Below are 16268 nucleotides of genomic sequence, written 5' to 3'. Positions count from 1 at the left end.
GGACTGCATCCAAGGGATGGGGGAGCGTTGGCTCCCCAGGAAGGGGTAAGTGGGTAAGCATCCAGGGAGGTGCGGGGTCTGGCTGGGGTGAGGCCTACAGCCCGACAGACAGGAGGACACCTCCTGGGCCAGAGTGGTAGGCGGGGGTGGGGTGGGGTGGGGTGGGGATGGGAGGGAGGCCGGGAGGCCCGGGCACTAGCCTGAGGCTCCCGAGGAGGCTGAGGGGCACTTGTGCTCTTTAGAAGGATCACTCTGGCTGCTCCCGGGAGGGAGTGGAGGCGCCAAGTGTGGAGCTGGGAGGCCAGCTAGGGACTGTCGGGGAGTCAGAGAGGCGCCGAGGGGGCTCGGCAGTGACGCTGGTTAGCCTAGGATGGGAGACACTAGGTCGTATTGTCCCTGGGCCCGGAAAGAACTGGCAGGGCATGGTAGGCAGACAAGGGGGCTGGTGGGCCAGGGGAGGCGAGGGGAGAGAGGAGAGCAAGGCCTGGGGGTGCCTGGTGACCCCCTCTTCCTTAGGCAGGGAGTAACAGCCATGGGGCTGGGGGACGGCCAAGCGAGGAAGCGCTGAGTAGACTCATAGGGCCAGGCGGGGCCTGGGGATCGGGCTTTTGCTAAAAAGATGTATTTCTACTTTATTTCCAGATGTGATTCTCCAGCAAGCAAATAAATACAGTGGGGGAGGTGGGAGAAGAGGTAAGGATTCCTATAAATTAGAAAGAAGCCCAGGGAGGGGAGCGAAGGGCCAGTGGCCGTGGCGGGAGAGGTGGCAGGGAGCCTCCTGGTGGGCACAACCCCCTTCCGCTCCCAGCCGGCCCCTCCTCGGTTGCTGGCTCCATCCAGGGGTCAGAAGGCACCGCGGTGGGAGGGCCTGCTTGCTCCTCTGCAGGCCGCTGGGCGTCCGCTATGGCCCAAGCTTACAGGTCCGTCACCTTGTTCTCCACCAGCGCCGCTACCTGCTGCAGACGGCAGGCCAGCTGCATCTTCTGGCCCACAGGGTCCTCCTCCAGGGCGCTGATGATCTGCCAGGGAAGAGGAGGGTGCCCTGCCTGACGCCTCTGCCCTCGGTCCATCAGCTCAGGGACACCCCAGCCCTGTGTCCATCTCAGCAGAAGCTTCCGGATCCGGCAGGGGCTGCCCCATGCCTCCCTGAAGAGTCTGGATTGAAGTCACGCCTCTTCCCCAACATGGGCCCTCCCTCCCCTCCGCCTGTTGGGCCTGGATACCTCCTTCCGTCCCACACCCCACCCCCAAGGTCCCTGGGGCCTCCCTCTGGGCTCTGGGGGTGTGCCCCTCCCCCCTGGAGTACCGCAGGCCTCACCTGGTCATAATACCTGTGGATGTGGTTGTAGAGTTCTTGCAGAGCTTCCAGACAGTGGGGAGCAGACGTGTAGTTCTGGGGACCGACCGTGCAGAGGTGAGGCCCCAGCCTGGACCTTAAAGCCCAAGCCCCGCCCCTCCCCTCTGCACCCACGCAGATGTGCAGCCGTGTGTCCCCTGGGCCGTGCCTCACCCCAGAGAGCTCGGCCAGAGCCGAGTTCATCTCCTGGTAGCTCGCCGGAGAGCTCTGGCGGATGTCGGAGTAGTATCTGGCAGAGGAGACGCTGTTAGGGGCGGGCAGCCCCTGCCCCCCGGGCCTGGTGCCCCGACACCTACCTCTCCACCATCTGCTTGTAGCGAGGGATCTCCCGGGCATACAGCAGTTTGTTCACTGGGGAGTCCTGCTCCGGGTAGGAGTGGGCCTGAGCGGGGAGGTGGGGGGAGCTCCGGCCCTGTCACCGGATGTACCACCAGCGCCCCCTCGCCCAGCCTCCTGGCCCCCGTTCTGTGCCACCCGTGCCCCAGCGCCACTCAGGGCTCTGTACTGAGCCCCCGCGGCGCTCACCCCGTAAGCCGGGGCGGCCCTGCCCTTACCCTGCCCACTTTATGCTCGGAGACCGTGCAGGAGTCGATGAAGGTTTGGGCGATGACGGCGAGGATGGCATCCACGTTGTCTGACACGCGCACGTCAAAGATGAGCTGCGGGTTCTTCAGGGCGTTCACCCAGAACCGCAACAGCAGGCTGGGGGGCACAGGCCCGCAGACGCGCCGTCAGCCCAGGCCCCCCACCTGACTTCCACGGGGAGCTGTCTGCCAGTCCGCGTTCAGGGTGGCTGGAGATCCAGGCCGGGGGCTGCCCAGCTCGGCTCCCTGTGGCCCCCGCCCTCCGCACGGGGTGGGGGACAGCCGGCGACCTACCTGTTGGTCTTCCAGATGTGCAGCGTCTCCGGGTCCTCGATGCCGTGCTTCTCGGCCAGCTCGTCCAGGAAGTCGAACAGGTACTTGATGGCGATGGGCACGGGCCTGTTCACGCTGAGGATGGCCTGGAAGGTGTCATCCACAAACTTCTGCAGGGTGCCCTGGAAGGCGTGGGCGGGCCGTGTGGGTGGTGTGTGCTGGCGCCAGGCCCGACCCCCAGCCCGGTCAGGGGCCCCCCCCGGGGCGCCTTCCCAGCCCCGGAGCCCACCCACCTTCATGGAGAGCAGGCGGGTGAGGTAGATTTCCGGGATGGCCTTGGCCCGCGCCCGCTCCCGCTCCCGCTCCCGCTCCCTCAGGCTGCTGCGCCGGGCCTTAGCTCCTTCTGGCTCTTCGGTGCCTTTCACCAGGTGCCAGAGGTGGACCCCACCCTCCTCACCATCCTCCAGCATGGGAACGTCTGAGGGCCCGGAAGTCTGGCCTCAGTCCCGCGCCCCGTCCCCCCTGCCCCAGCGCTGGCGGCGGTTGCCCAGCCTGCTCACCTGGCCCGGTGGGGCTGGGGGTGGCAGCAGAACCAGGGCAGCGGGAGGAGAGCTCAGCCCAACAGCCCCCGGTCCCGGAGCTGCCCGGCCAGGACGAGCTGCTGCCCTGGTCCGCCCCAGGTCCATGGCCCTGCGTACAGCTTTGGCGGCCCCCCTCCCCGGCAAGGTGTGGGGGACACCCAGGCGATGCAGAAGGCAGGACCGGTTGTCCCGCCTGCCTGCTCCAGGCTCTGGGGCACGTGGGGGCACGTGGGGGCACAGGACTCACTCTCCCCCAGGGTGCAGTTCTGGGCCAGGCTCTGGGAGACGGCCCCTCCGTTGTGCAGCTGGGGGATGAGCCCCACGGTGGCTCCATCCGGGACCTGGGGGGCAGGTGAGCAGAGGCTGGGCTCCTTCCTGGGCTGGCCCGGGGGCGGGGGCCTGCCCCCCCCAGCCCCTGCCCGCCTGGCACCTTGTAGTGCTGAAGAGTGTTGAGTCTCTTCCAGTGGTTCTGGGTCACTGAGGTCAGGTCCTCATCTGACAGGGTTAGGTGACCAGCAAGGCCCGAGCGCCACTCTGGGGGCACCCAGGGAGGCCAGTCAGCCCGCAGCCTGCTCTCCCAGTCTGCCATTTGGAGACTCAGGCGGGGCTCAGCGTGTACAGGTGGCAACGGCCCCACGCAGGGATGGGGGGTGGTGGGCTCTCACCGAGATCTAGGGCGTGCGCTGAGGGCCTCTGGGAGAAGGGGGTGCCCTTGTAGACTTGCTCCAACACCTTCTCTTTGACCTGGGTGATGGTGTCTGTGTCGAGCACCCGGGCGGGCACGCGCTGCACCGCGCCACCCCCTGCGGCCCCGCCAGCCCTGGGGCCCGCCAACACCATCAGCGTCAGGGGCCGGAACTCCACGTCCTCCCGAAGCAGCCGGCTGTCGTTCAGGGTCCGTTTTGCCTTGCCGGTCACAGCGTCCACGGGGCCCTTGTCCACCTGGTACTGTATGGCCCGGAGGAGCATGTACAGCGGCTCACCGGCCACCTCCTGCAACCATCAGGACGGGCCAGAGTCGGCGCCCGGGACAAGGTAGGGGCAGGGAGGGGCTGTCCACTGTGGAGGGAGGACGATGACAGCCGGCCTCTGCCTCACACCTGACCCTTCACTTCCCCACCCTTCATACCCCGAGGCCCCCAGGGAAACTGTGGGCACAGGTCGGGGAGGCCACAGCAGCAGCCTTCAGATGAGGGGAAGGTGACGGTGCCATCCCGGGCGCCCCTCACCTTCAGGAAGGCATAGAGACAGATGGACAGCCAGTTGGTAAGCAGCTTCTCCACCATGGTCTCTGTCCTGTGGGGAGCAGACCCCAGGTCAGAGAGAGGGTGTCACTGGGCCACCCTGTCCCTGGGCTGATGTGGGCAAAGGAGGGAAGGCGGGATGGGGTGGGGGGTGGGGGTGCAGCTCAGCGGGGAGCCTCCACCCCTGCTGCCAGGCCCACGGTGGGGCCAAAGCCAACCTGCGCAGCATGAGCTTGGGGTTCTTGTGCACGTAGTGGGCAGCCAGGTCACTCAGCAGCGTCCTCAGGATGTCCGTCAGGTACTCGAGCTTGCCGTGCAGCGCCAGGGACAGCAGAGAAGCCACATGGCAGCGGTCCCGCTGGGAGAAGCTGGGCTGCTCCTCCAGGGTGTGGATGAGCTGGCGGGAGGGGCGCCGGCACTCAGGGGAGGCCCCCCACTGGCCCCCCCGCCCCCGTGCCCGCTGCCCCCCTTCCAGACCCCGCGGGCGCCCCGCCCAGCCACGCAGCCCTCACTGTGAGGAGGAAGAGCTTGCTGTTGAGCAGGTTGGAGAGCTGAGTGAGGCCCTGGCGCACGGGGGCACGGCGGCCCTCCTCCCCGGGCCCCTCGAGCGCAGGCTGCAGGGGGCAGCCGCCGTGCCCCGGGAAGAAGACCCGCTCGGCGTAGGTGTGGTAGTCCAGGAAGGGGATCCCGCTGGCCTCCAGGTCGCTGCTGAGGTCGGTCATCTCGGTCATCAGGTCTGCGGGCGGGGAGCCACCGAGGTATGCACTCGGGCTCAGGTGGGCCCCCGGCGCCCTCCCCGCTGCGCTCTCCTCACCTGTGAACTCCTTGCGGCACTGGTCACCCACACCAATCTCCAGGTTCTCCAGTTGCACCAGAACCTTCTGATAGTCCCGCAGGGCCTGCTTGCTCTTGTGCCTGCACCCCAGGGGCCAGGTGTTAGTCACTGGCCCGAGACGGTGGGGCCCCTGAGGCCACCAGGCCTGGAAGCCCACCTCTGGCACCTTTCCTGAAGTGCAGAGGGGAGTTTGTGCAGGTGCCTGCGGCACCGGCAGCGGCACCAGGAGGGGCCTCTCACCTGTACATGAGGGTGAGGAGGAGGACAGCGGCGATCAGCACGGCGGCGCCCAGGCCCAGGCCCACCTGGGCCTCCACGGGGAAGGCAGACAGAGTGGGCTCAGTCTCGTACTGGACTGGGCCCAGGGCCAGGCGTACGTTGCCCATCTGAACCTGAGGGCAGGGTGGGGGGCAGGCTCCTGAGTGGGGGAGCCCAGGGCTCCGCCTGCCCAGCCACCCATGCCCCTGGAGCCCCGGCTCACCACGAACTGCGGCAGGGCACTGGAGCCGTTGGCGGGCTGCGGGGCCCGGGAGGGCGGCTCGCAGTACAGGTGGGTGAGCGTGAGCGTCTTCACCAGGCACTCGCCGTCGCCGATGTGCACGCGCACCTCCTCCTTGCTAATCCCCAGGTTGAGGCCCTGGCCCTGGGAGAGAGACCCGAGCCTGAGCCGCGGGGCCCGGCCTGTGTCCCCGCTCCCCGCACGGAGCTCGCCAGCGGAGCCCTCACCTCCACGTCCAGGACGTTGCCCGGCTTGAGGCGGTAGGGGCGGGTGGGCTCCTCGCGGCTGAGGGGCGCCAGACGGGGGTTGGGCTGGTACTGGAAGTCCTGGCCCCCGTTGGCGCTGGCAAAGTCCACGTGCACGTTGTCTAGGGTGAAGAAGACCCGCTGGGGGTGCACCCCATCTGGCACGGCAGGGCTCTGGCACAGAAGGAGGCTGGACGAGTTGATGGAACAGACAGTGGAGCACTGCGAGGCGGCAGGGGCCGGGACAAGGAGGGGTGAGCCGGGGCTCCCTTGCTCGCCCCCAGGGGCAGAGTGGCCCACCCCACCCCCGCCCCGGGTGTGACCAGCCCTGCCGCCTGCCTGTGTGGTGCTCACCTGCAGCAAGCCCTCCCGAAGCTGGATACAAGCCTGGGGCGCTGCGGCGGGGCCCCCACAGCTCGTCCTCGGGGTTGGGTCCCGGGGCTCAGCACCTGCAGCCTGCACCTCCGCTGTGGCCGCCAGCCACACCGACAGCAGGGGCTGCTGCACCACGTCCAGGCCCGTGCCCCTGACTCGGATCAGCCGCCCGCCCCTGTGTCAGGGTGGCAGTCAGCAGCGGTGGGGGTGGCAGGTGGCCCGGCCCGGCCCCACCTTCCCGGCCAGGAGCAGAGGCTGCCTTGAGGGCGCGAGGTCCTCACCCCCGGAAGCTGACGCTGGGCTCCGCCGCCACCAGCTGCGGGTTGGCCGTGTACTGGAAGGGGCTGGTGAGCAGCGTGCGCTGGGCGTGGCCAAAGACCACTCGAACCACAGCTTCTCCTGGGCTGGCCTGGGACATGGTGTGGCACACGATGGCCTCAGGACACACCGGCTCCTGGCTGCAGGGCGGAGGGGCTGGCATCTCGGGCTCTAGCCTGGGCCTGGCCACCCCCACCCAGAGACCCACTTGCCACCCTCAATGAGGGCACCACTAGGGGTGGGCACAGCGACCATTTCTCTTGGACTCGGTGGGGGGCCTTAGAGAGCCCCGCGCCCACTGCCCCCACGTACACGAGGGGATGATGAGGCCCACGGCGCATACCCCCAGCTGACAGCAACTCGGTGGGGACCGGGAGGAGAGATACTCACATAGGGCAGGGCTGTGCACCCACAAAGGCACTGATGTTGCCTCCCGTCTGGAGGTGCTGCCCGTGGATAGTGAGCTGGGTACCCCCTGCCTGGGGGCCCCACTGAGGACTCAGGCTCAGCAGGATGGGGTCCTGGGGGACAGAGCAGGCTGGGGCAGCCATGGCAGCCTGGCCCGACACTCACCCAGGCTCCAGTCCCCGAGGTGCTTGGCCTTTATCCCTTGGGCTACAGCTGACCTCCCCCTCCCCTGACCTCACAGCTCTGCTCTGCCCCTCAGGAGGCCTCGTCCTCTGCCACGGGCCTCCGCCTCCCGCCCCCCCCCCCCCCCCCCGCTCTAAATCCTGAGATGCGGTCGCCAACCTGGGGGGCTGCAGACCCCTTGATACTAGCCTGCCGCTGCCTCCCACTGCTCCCGCCCTGGGCCTCCTGGCTTCCACTCTCCCTCAGTCCCCTGCTAGGCCTGTAGACACCAGACGTGCAGCGAGTCCCCACCACTCTGAGTCCTGCAGCGGCTCCCTTCCCTTGTCACCCCCACCCTCGCCCTGGCCTGCCTGCCACACTCGCTGCTTCCACCGCCCTCCTTCCGCCTGGACAGATGCCAGCAGTAGGGTCCCCACTGTCCTGCTGCTGCCCCTCGCCCGTCTTCCACTCAGCGGCCGGAAGGCTCGATCAGATCACATGCTTTTCCTCCTGGACAGGTGGGAACTCTGCCCGCTACCCCGAGGCCAACCTTGAAGTCCTCACCTAGGTTTCGCTCCGGCCCCTCCCTCCTGCTGCCCCCCCGGGCTGGGCACTGACCTGGTAGGTGAAATGCTGGGTTGAGATGCCTGGTGGCCGATTCTTAATGGCCACTTGGATTGGCCCAGTGGTGCCATTGGGGGCGGGGGATGTCACACACACGATCCTGTGGAATGGAGGCCCCGGAGCGGCTCAGGGCTCGCATAGACCAGGCCCCTGACTCAGTGGGAGCCATGGGCCACCCACCAGCCACTGCTCAGAACCTCCCCCGTCCACCCCTCTTTCCCTCCCCTGGCTCATCTGTTGGCGCTTCTGACCCGGGCCCACGTTTCTTGGCTGCAGGTCGCCCCTCTCTCTCGGTAGCCACTCTCCGAGGGCTTCCCCAGGAAAGCAGCCCTCAGCTCCTGGCAGCCAGGATGGCTCACCGGGCAGAGGTGCGGTAGAGAGAGGGCTCGGGGCTGCAGGGGCGGCCGGCCACGTTCACGGCGTCTTGCACCTCGGCGAAGTCCCGGCCCAGGTTGGAGCCCCAGATGGTGAGGGCCAAGCCGCCCTCGGGGGGCCCCGTCAGGGGCTCAATCTGCAGCGGGGAAGGATGGCGATGGAGTCTCCCCAACCCACCCCCACTGTGTGGTGGGGGTGCCCCAGCAGCCAGCACCTGGGGCGGGCTAGAGCTGCTAGGGCTTGGGGGCCTGAGCTGGGGGAGGCCAGGACGGCGGGGGGCGGGGGGCAGGGAGGGCAGACAGGACGAGGCCGGGCGGGGAGGGAGGGCTGGAGGCTCACTCTGTCGATGCGGGGAGAGGGACACAGCAGCTCCACGGCCTCCGGGGGGCAGAGAGGGCCATAGCGACAGGCGGGCTGGCGGTGGCTGCACCACACGCAGCCCAGGCTCCCATTGGCCGCCTGGCAGCGGCTGCAGTCGGGGTGGCCCACGGCGCAGTCGTACAGGGTCACTGGGGAAGGGCAGGCAGCGCGCTGAGGCACCTCCCCTCTGCCACACGCCCTGTCTGGCCGGCCCTGCCGCCCCCAAGCTCACCATGAAGAGTGTGGGCATTGTCCAGCCGCTGAGCCTTGCCCCGGGTGACATAGATGGGCACCCGGAGCTCCCGCTGGGCCACGGACGGGCGGAGCTGTGGGTGGAGGGTGGGGTCAGGCCGGGCCCGGCTCGGGACACCCCGACCCCCGTCTCCTCCGGGGCCCTCCTCCCAGAATGGGTGCCTTTGTTCCGTGCCCCCGGCTCCCACCAGACCGCAAGCCCGGGGCGGAGGCCGTGGGTGCCGTGTTCCTGCCGCGCGCCCAGCGCCCGCACCGAGCCTGCCTCACGAGGGACGGCGAGACCCTGACGGCTCGGAACACTGTGAGGTGTGGGGCGCGTCTGAGGGCGGCAGGTGAGGCTGTGGGGCGGCCACACACCTGCTGGGCCTGGCAGGAGATGAGGCCCACGTCCCCGGACGTCTCCTCCAGAGAGGCCGGCAGCCGTTGAAGTTCTCCGGGCAGCTCCAGCCAGCAGTGGTAGGAGGCGGGCAGGCTCTGGGAGGGGACACCGTCAGGCCCCTGGACACGGCACCCCGCCCCCACCCCTGCCAGCCCCCCACTCACTCCGAAATGCTGAAGGTTCCGCACACGCAGGGCCAAGCGGCTCTTCCAACCCACGGGCAGCAGGACGGGGCCGGCCAGGCCCTCCACCCGGGGACAAGCCCCCGGGCCACGCACCTGGACGTCCGCCTGGGGAAAGGAGACCTTTTAGCCCTCCAGAAGTTGAGAGGCTCGAGCAGGGCGTGGGGCGGGTGTGCGGTGGTGGTCGGGGCGGCCAGGCCCACCCACCTCCTGGGCGCTGTAAATGGTCCCCTCGCCCTCTGGGCAGTGCTCCCCATACACACAGCGGCTGCTCCGGGGGCACCAGTGGCACCGCCAGATGCTGCCCACACAGGCACGGCACCTGCAGGGGAAGGCGGGTGCTGCTCAGGTCGGGCTCCATCGGGGGTCGCCACCCCTCCCCGGCTGCCAAGCCCAGCACTCACGGGGCGGCCACCTCCAAGGCCTGGACAGCACTGCAGTCGTAGAAGGAGAAGTTGGTGGCAGCCACAGCCACATCCTCAAACATCAAAGCCAGGGGCAAGGTGATGTGGTCTGGGGGTGGGGGTGGGGATGACGGTGGCACGGCGCGTCATGTGGCTCCTGCCCCAGCCCCCTGTCCCCTTGCCCCAGGGGCCCCTCACCTGTGCCTGGAGGGTTAAGCGGCAGCTGGTCTTGGGGTGGGGTGACACAGGCCACGTGGGGCCCTTCCACGTGGGCCAAGCTGTCATAGTCCCCAAAGGCACAATGGAAGTATTCATCCGCGGCCAGGGTGGGCAGCCGGGGGACAGACAAGGTGACCTGGGATACATGCAAGGAAAACAGAGCAGGCAGGGGCTCCTGGGTGGGGGGGGGTGCGGCTCTGTTGCCGAAGGAGCTGGAGCTAGGGCAGAGTGGGGTAGGAGCAGAGGCAGGGGGGAGGAGGAGGAGGACGGGGGGCAGCCTAGGGGCCGGCGGCTCACCTGGCCCTGCTCCTGGCGGGGGCGGTAGGCCGGCAGTAAGCTCTGGACGTGTGGGCAGTGGCTGTCCTCGTAGCTCCACAGCCACTGGTTGGCCTGGGCTGCCCGCCCACATTGGCCCTTGAGGGTGCACCTGTGGGCAGGGGCCCGTGGGGTGACAAGGGTGGGCAGGGTGGCCCCGCTGGGGAGCGGGAGCCGGGGCTCGTGGGGGGAAGCTCAAGAGGGAGGGGCTGGTGTGCAGGCTTGGGCCTTGACCTGAGTAAGAGGGGGCCACCGCTACAGAGGGGAGGGTTGCCGGAAGGGGTTCCTGGAGCCCAAGTGGGTCTGGGAGCACCTGGGCGAGGCGACAGAGGCCTGACGGGGCGGTGGGGCCACGTGGGGCGGGACGCAGGGACTGCACAGCGGCCCTGCACCTCCACCTCAGGAGGCCAGGCTGGCCTCCCGGCACGGCCAGGGCCACTTCCGGGTGTGCCCTCCCTGCACCGGCACCTGTTGGCCCAAGTCCAGACGCAGGCCTTGTGCTCACCTGCCCTGGAGGACGCACCAGCCGCACAGCGGGTCCTGGGCCTGGAGGCAGCTGGTGCAGTCAGGGAACTCGGGGCAGGCTGCCACAGGTACCCGGTCCACCTGGATGGGCAGCGAGGGACAGGGGCAGTGGGTGCAGAGATTCGTGCCTGTGTGCTGCCCCCCCGTCCCCCCCATCCCGGGGACAGGCCTCACCTGCTGGGCAGTGAGGACATAGACGTGGCTGCCGTTGCCGTCCACCAGCAGGTCTGGGCTGATAGCTGAGCCCCGAGGCCCCACTTGCTGGGAGTGGTACACGTGGCCATGGGAGCCATTGAGGAAGACCTGGAGGGACGACGAGGCCTGCTCTCGAGATGGCCACGGGCTGACCGTTCACGACACGTGCTCTCCCCTTGGTTGGGGCTCCCGGGGAGCATCCCGTCCCACGGAGCCAGCTCTCCTTCCTGCTACCCCAGGGAGGCCAGGCCAGGCCCCTGGGCATCTTGCTCTGCTCGCATCACCTCCCCCCATTCGCCATCGCCCAGCCACCCTGGGTAAGGAAGGGCCTTGGGTGCCAGGGGCAGGCGGGCAGCTGCAGGGAGATAAGCGGGCCAGGGGGAGACAAGACTTCTGGGGCCAGGTGGGCTCTGGGGACCAGGCACTGCCCAGCCCGCCCCGTGGCATCCCTGCCCACCCGGACTGCTCTTGGCTAGAGAAATTGGGAGCCTCCTGGCAGTCATCCTAAGTCATGCAAGGAGGAGCCCCGAAAGGTGGCACCCGGCCAGCCAGCGGTGTGTGGCATGGCCTTTCAGCCTGCCGGCGGGACACAGCCCGAGAGGTGGAAGGTACCCGGGGCTCCCGGAGCCACGGTGGGGCAGGGCACACCCAGGCAAGCCAGCAGGCCGGGCCTAGCCGAGCAGCGGGAGGGCTTGGTGTCGGGGGTCCAGGGCTGGGGCGGCCTGGTCACCTCACCTTATGCAGCTGACCCTGCGTGTCCCCCAGGAAAGCGATCGTGTGCCCGTCTGCCTGGAGGCCGGCCACGGCGCTGACGGGCTGCTCGAGCTGCAGCAGGGGCTCGGCCTCCAGGGGCTGGCGGCCAGCAATGGGGCTGGGGGTGTGCTCGTCGCCGCAGGGGTACGACTCGGGGGAGTCCTGGGTGGACAGGGAGGGCAGGATCAGCCCCTGGAAGAGGCGGGGGGGTGCCTTCCCGGGGCCCAGAGCTAGTCAGGGCCGCAGGGCAGGGCCGGGAGCCCTGGGGGATCCGGGCCACAGTGGTCGCGCCCCCCCCACCCGTGGCAGGACAAGCCGACGCGTCGGAGGAAGAAACACCAGAAGAAGCTGGCCCAGGGCAGCCGGGAGCCGGCGCCTCCCTGACATCCTCCACCCAGGCGGTCACACGCGGCTGTCACACGACAGCGCCCGGCCACCCGCAGCCCGGGACTACGGCGGCAGCTCCCCGAGACCGTGCGGAGGGATCGGGCGGGAGGGGCACTCACGGCGGGCAGGGCGGCGCAGCGGGAGGTGACTCCGTACTCCACGGTGGCTTCCTCGGCGCCGCCGGGGCTGCGGCCACCCGCCGTGTAGCACAGGCGCCGCGCGTGCTCCATGCTGGCGTCCAGCCGCGCCAGGGGGAAGGCGCACAGGGCGGCGCCCGCCCCGCCGGGGCCCGCGGCGAATGCCCCCAGCAAGGTGCTTGGCGTGACGGCGGCGGCCTGGATGAGGCCCTGGCCCCGGCAGGCGAGGGGCACCTCCACGTACGAGTAAAGGTTGGCATCGCCCAGGCACACGCGGGCCGCGTAGGAGCGGTAGTCGGCCTGCGCCCGCGCCCCGCGGCGGCGGAACACGAAGTAGGCCGAGCGGCCGGCCGCGAAGGCCCCCACGTAGCTGTTGTTGTAGTCCGAGAGGTCGCCCACCACCAGGCGGCCCAGGCCCTCGCTCGAGAAGGGCTGCGGCCCCGCCAGCTGGCGCACGGTCAGGGGCGGCACCCCCGCCGACAGCTTGCCCGCCAGGCCGCGGGCCACCAGCAGCAGGTCCCGGTCCGGCGCCTGCACCACCAGGCCCACCGTGGCCACTCCCGGCGCGTTGGCGGCCACAAACTGCCCGTCGCCGGGGTCCTCGGCCTGGTACAGCACGTGGGCCACGTCGTCCAGGCGCCGCTTGTCGCACACGCCCTGGCGCACCTGCCCGCAGGCCACGAGCTCCCGCGCGCGGCCGCTCACCAGCAGCAGCTGGTTGGCGTTGTCGGTGAGCCGCGCGTGCGGGCAGTCGGCCGGGTCGCGGAAGGGCACGCAGTCGGGGCTGTCGAGGACCGGCCCGGTGACGGCCACCGCCTGGAGCCGCAGCTCGGGGCTGAGCTGGAAGAGGCGGTTCACGGCACCGACGTAGAGCGTGCCCAGGCCCGGCGCCAGTGCCAAGTGGTTGAAGGTGGCGTTGGGGGCCGAGAAGTGACGGGCCCGCGTCGGGGGCGGCGGCAGGCTCAGCAGCAGCGCGAGCAGGAGGTGGGGGCCGAGGGGAGGCCGGGGAGCCATCGCAGGCACCTGGGGGGGCGCGGAGCAAGTGAGGCCTGGCGGGGAGAGCACCCCGGCCTGCGCCACCAGGGCGGCCAGAGGCCCAGAGGAAGGGGGCGGGGAGAGAGCCCCAGAGGGAGGGAAGACCCCGGGAGAGGGACAGCTACAAGGGAGGGAGAGGACAGAGCAGACAGGGGGAGACGCGGAGGAAGGGAGGGCCCGAGAGGCGGAGAGGGTGGGGGGCCCCCCCACGTGTGCCCAAGGAAAGAAATGCTTTCATCTCCTACTTTTTCTGCATCTAGATGGTTGGAGGAGGGGCAGATCCCGGACAGCCGCAGAACACGGACAGAAGGACTCCCGCGGACAGAAGGGCGGTGGGAGAGGCAGGGAAGAAGCCAGAGGTGCTGATGGGGAGAGACCAGGGGAGGCAGGGGGTGGGGCGAAGGGAAGGGGGGGCAAGGACGAGGATGCGGGACCAGGAAGGGTGGCGGAAGGCATGTCACGGGGATCCTGTGCCTGCCACTCAGGCAGGAGGCCACCGTGCTGGGGGGGCATCCGTAGCGCAGGGGACATCAAAGGCGGGGAGAGAAAACTCAGCCTGGGCAGGCAGGGCCAGCTGTAAAGACTGGACCCTTGGCGGTGGGGACAGGCAGTGCGGGGCATGGGAGAGACAGCCAGGGAGAAACTGAGGCAGCCAGAGACTGGCAGGCGGAGACCGCCCGCAGCAGCGGGGGCAGAGCAGGGGCTGGGGTGGGGGGAGATGTGAGAGCCAGACAGAGCGGGGGCTGGGGGAGGTGGGGAGGGGTGCAGGGGGAGGCCTGTGGGCCCCAGCCCCTGGGGGTGTTGACCTGGAGGCATGAGAGAAAAGAGGGGCGAGCCTCGCTGAGGAGGGGGCAACCCCCCCACGACCCATGCGGAGCCCTTCGTTCACACCACAGGGGTATCTCCCGTGGGCCTTGCGGGGGGGGGCGGGGGGTGCAAGCCTCCAGAGAAGGCTCGAGCGGGGCCCCTGCTGTGGACCCACACCCCACCTGCTGGCCGGGGCCGTGGGCAGCCACCCCGCTCAGCCACCTGGGCCCCGGCCGGCTGTCTAGGGGACCAGGCGCCACAGGCACAGAAGGAGAGCCCGTGCCGGCCGGAGCTGCTGGGCACGGACCCACGGAGAAGGGGACAGAAGCCAGGGCCCGCCGTGAGCTAGGGTCCTGCACAGCCGGCCACGTGCGCCTGTGCCAGCGGGGTAGGCCCACTGTCAGTCTGCGCCCTGCAGCCTGGCAGCAGAGACGGAGCCGGGGCCCTGGTGGGTGTGCCAGCTGGGGCAGGGCCCCGAGGGGGGCCCCCAGCCCCTTATCTCCGGGACACAGGCAGGAAGGTCAGGCCTGGCCTGAGGACAGGGACATTTCCTCTAGATCTGGGATACTGGCAGCAGCGTCTGGGGCGTGTGGGTGTGGGGGTGGAGGGACAGCATCTGGGGCCCCACGCCCGGGCCCCCCTGTGCTACGGGGCCGGGCCCGGCCCTGGACCGCCTGGGGACATCCGTGTAGACGGGGGCCCCAGACACTTACCGCCTCGCAGGGGAGCAGCGGAGGGGTCTCCCGGGCAGTGTGGCACCAAGGGAGGCGCATCTCCTCAGTTCAGCTGGCCCAGGGCAGTGGTGACGGGCACGAGACGGCTGTGGGGGGCATTGTCCTGAGCGGGAGGGAGACAGTGGAGGCTTGGCCCTGAGGGAGGAGTGAGGCCAGGGGGGCCAAGGGCCTGGCGGCTGGGCTCCACCACAGCTGGCAGCTTTGTCAATAGGGGCCCTGCCTCCACCCCAACAATGTCCTCTCTGTCCACGGGCCCAGGCCAGGGACTCACTATCTGGTGCTCTTACCCCCCACCCCCGGGGCTGTTCTGGCCAGGGGGCTCCCTGCCACTCCCCACCCCCAGAGAGACACCCCCTGGGACCTGGGGACAAAGGACAGGGTTTCTTCCAGCCAGAAAAATGGGACCCACACAGCCCGCCCCGCCCCACTCCCGCCCCGTGCCAGCCAGCGTGGTCCTCTCTGTGTCCCCCTCCCGGGTCCCCGCCAAGGGCGCAGGGTAGGCCACCGAGCCTCCGCGGGAAGGTCAGGCTGCTGAGCCCCTGCCATGCCAGCCTTAGCCTTGGTAGCCTGGGCGCCTGGTCCAAGTGCCAGTCGTGGCCCTCAATGCCTGCCTTTGTCCGGGCTGGGGGCAGGGAGGTGCTGACGAAGGCAGCACGTCCAGGAGACCTGCTACCCCCCTGCTCCCCCCCCCGCCCCCTCGGCCGGGAATAAGACTGGCCAGAGAGCAAGGGACCTGTCTCCATCCGGCCCCACCCTGGGGGACCCATAAATCGTGCCAGGTACGGCGTGATGGGAGTGGGCAGTGCCAGGGGAGGATGCTGCTGGAGGGGCCGAGGCAAAGGGGGTGCACGGGACGGGTAGGGGCCCGGTCCCCAGGAGCTCAGCACTTGGCTTCAGGCATGGCAATGGTTGCCAGCTGTTCCCTCCCCCCACAGCCCCCAGGGGAGCAGCATCCCAGGATGCTGGGCTCCCCTCTGAGCGCGGGGTGCCAAGGGGGTTGGGGAGGGAGTGGCGACCGGCAGCTGGTCTCCTGCCAGCCGCGCCGGGCACCGTCTGCCCACGAGGCTGGCGGCGCAGGGGCTCCGGCCTGTGGCGCAGGGGCAGGTGCGCTCAGGTTGGGGTCCCCGCTTTCTCCGTGGCGCGGCGGCGGCCACGGCAGGCTCCAGCAGCTCGCTCCGGGACGAGGTGGCAGCAGTGGGGCTCGCTGCCACCTGGCTGGGCCGGTTGGGTGGCTGTGGGGGTGGGGAGCCAGGCGGGCCTCCTCCCTACCCTATGCCTTGCCCCCCGCCCCGAGAGCTTTCCCATGGGGGTTAGAAGCCAGGGGTCCTCCCCCAGCTCCAGGGCCACCGCCTGGAGGGGTACCGGGCCCCTGAGGCATCGGGGGCTGTCGTCCCGGGGCTCTGGCTGGTGCCCGAGGGCCTTTGCCCTGTCGGGCGAGGCGGCTCTGCAGACCCCTGGCTTCTCCCAGGTCCCAGCACGGCCCGTGGCGGTGCCCCGCGACGCGGCGGCCCCGGCCCCCCGCGCCCCCGCCAGCCCAGCCCCTGCCTACCTGGGTGGGCCGCTGGCAGGGGTGAGGAGCAGCTGGCAGTGCCAGAAGTGCGGCCCGGCGCAGCCCCGGCCTCCCTCCCCACAATGCAATCGCGCCCAACCCGACTTATCCTGGCGGGGCCTGCCGGGCTGCCCAGCCCCTCCCCGCCCGCCCAG

At 69.8% G+C, this 16268-nt stretch overlaps 1 protein-coding gene and 2 long non-coding RNA genes across 7 annotated transcripts; 2 read left to right on the top strand and 1 right to left on the bottom strand.

The window, feature by feature from the left end:
• Positions 1-606: 606 nt before the first annotated feature.
• Positions 607-16267, bottom strand: PLXNB3 (plexin B3). Of its 5 annotated transcripts, none has more exons than XM_038588662.1 (37): positions 16114-16267; positions 14544-14667; positions 13269-13385; positions 11971-13011; positions 11447-11626; positions 10691-10819; positions 10497-10597; positions 9974-10103; positions 9656-9812; positions 9458-9566; positions 9261-9375; positions 9036-9161; positions 8850-8966; positions 8473-8566; positions 8220-8389; positions 7865-8016; positions 7500-7605; positions 6702-6832; positions 6275-6451; positions 5973-6168; positions 5601-5840; positions 5356-5517; positions 5115-5266; positions 4854-4954; positions 4552-4775; positions 4258-4436; positions 4025-4091; positions 3461-3788; positions 3226-3329; positions 3043-3136; positions 2508-2692; positions 2236-2396; positions 1912-2059; positions 1654-1739; positions 1511-1586; positions 1319-1393; positions 607-1019 (listed from the first exon to the last, which is right to left on the bottom strand). In XM_038588662.1, the coding sequence occupies exons 2-37, from the start codon at positions 14601-14603 to the stop codon at positions 915-917; spliced, it is 5895 nt and encodes a 1964-aa protein (XP_038444590.1). In that variant the 5' UTR covers positions 14604-14667; positions 16114-16267; the 3' UTR covers positions 607-914. The 5 variants fall into 5 exon arrangements, with proteins under 5 accessions (XP_038444590.1, XP_038444591.1, XP_038444592.1 ...); XM_038588663.1 differs by having other exon boundaries at positions 1654-1718; XM_038588664.1 differs by having other exon boundaries at positions 5601-5792.
• On the top strand, positions 2459-8132 carry LOC111094738. The gene is made up of 5 exons (XR_005386532.1): positions 2459-3830; positions 3931-5633; positions 5745-5872; positions 7400-7502; positions 7782-8132. It is a non-coding gene; the product is annotated as an uncharacterized LOC111094738 (long non-coding RNA).
• Positions 10887-11908, top strand: LOC119868548. The gene is made up of 3 exons (XR_005386533.1): positions 10887-11028; positions 11188-11608; positions 11774-11908. It is a non-coding gene; the product is annotated as an uncharacterized LOC119868548 (long non-coding RNA).
• Position 16268: the final 1 nt, after the last annotated feature.

This window comes from Canis lupus, chromosome X (genome assembly GCF_011100685.1).
Source record: "Canis lupus familiaris isolate Mischka breed German Shepherd chromosome X, alternate assembly UU_Cfam_GSD_1.0, whole genome shotgun sequence".
Classification (NCBI taxonomy): Eukaryota; Metazoa; Chordata; class Mammalia; order Carnivora; family Canidae; genus Canis; species Canis lupus.
This window is presented reverse-complemented; position numbering and strand designations above follow the sequence as displayed.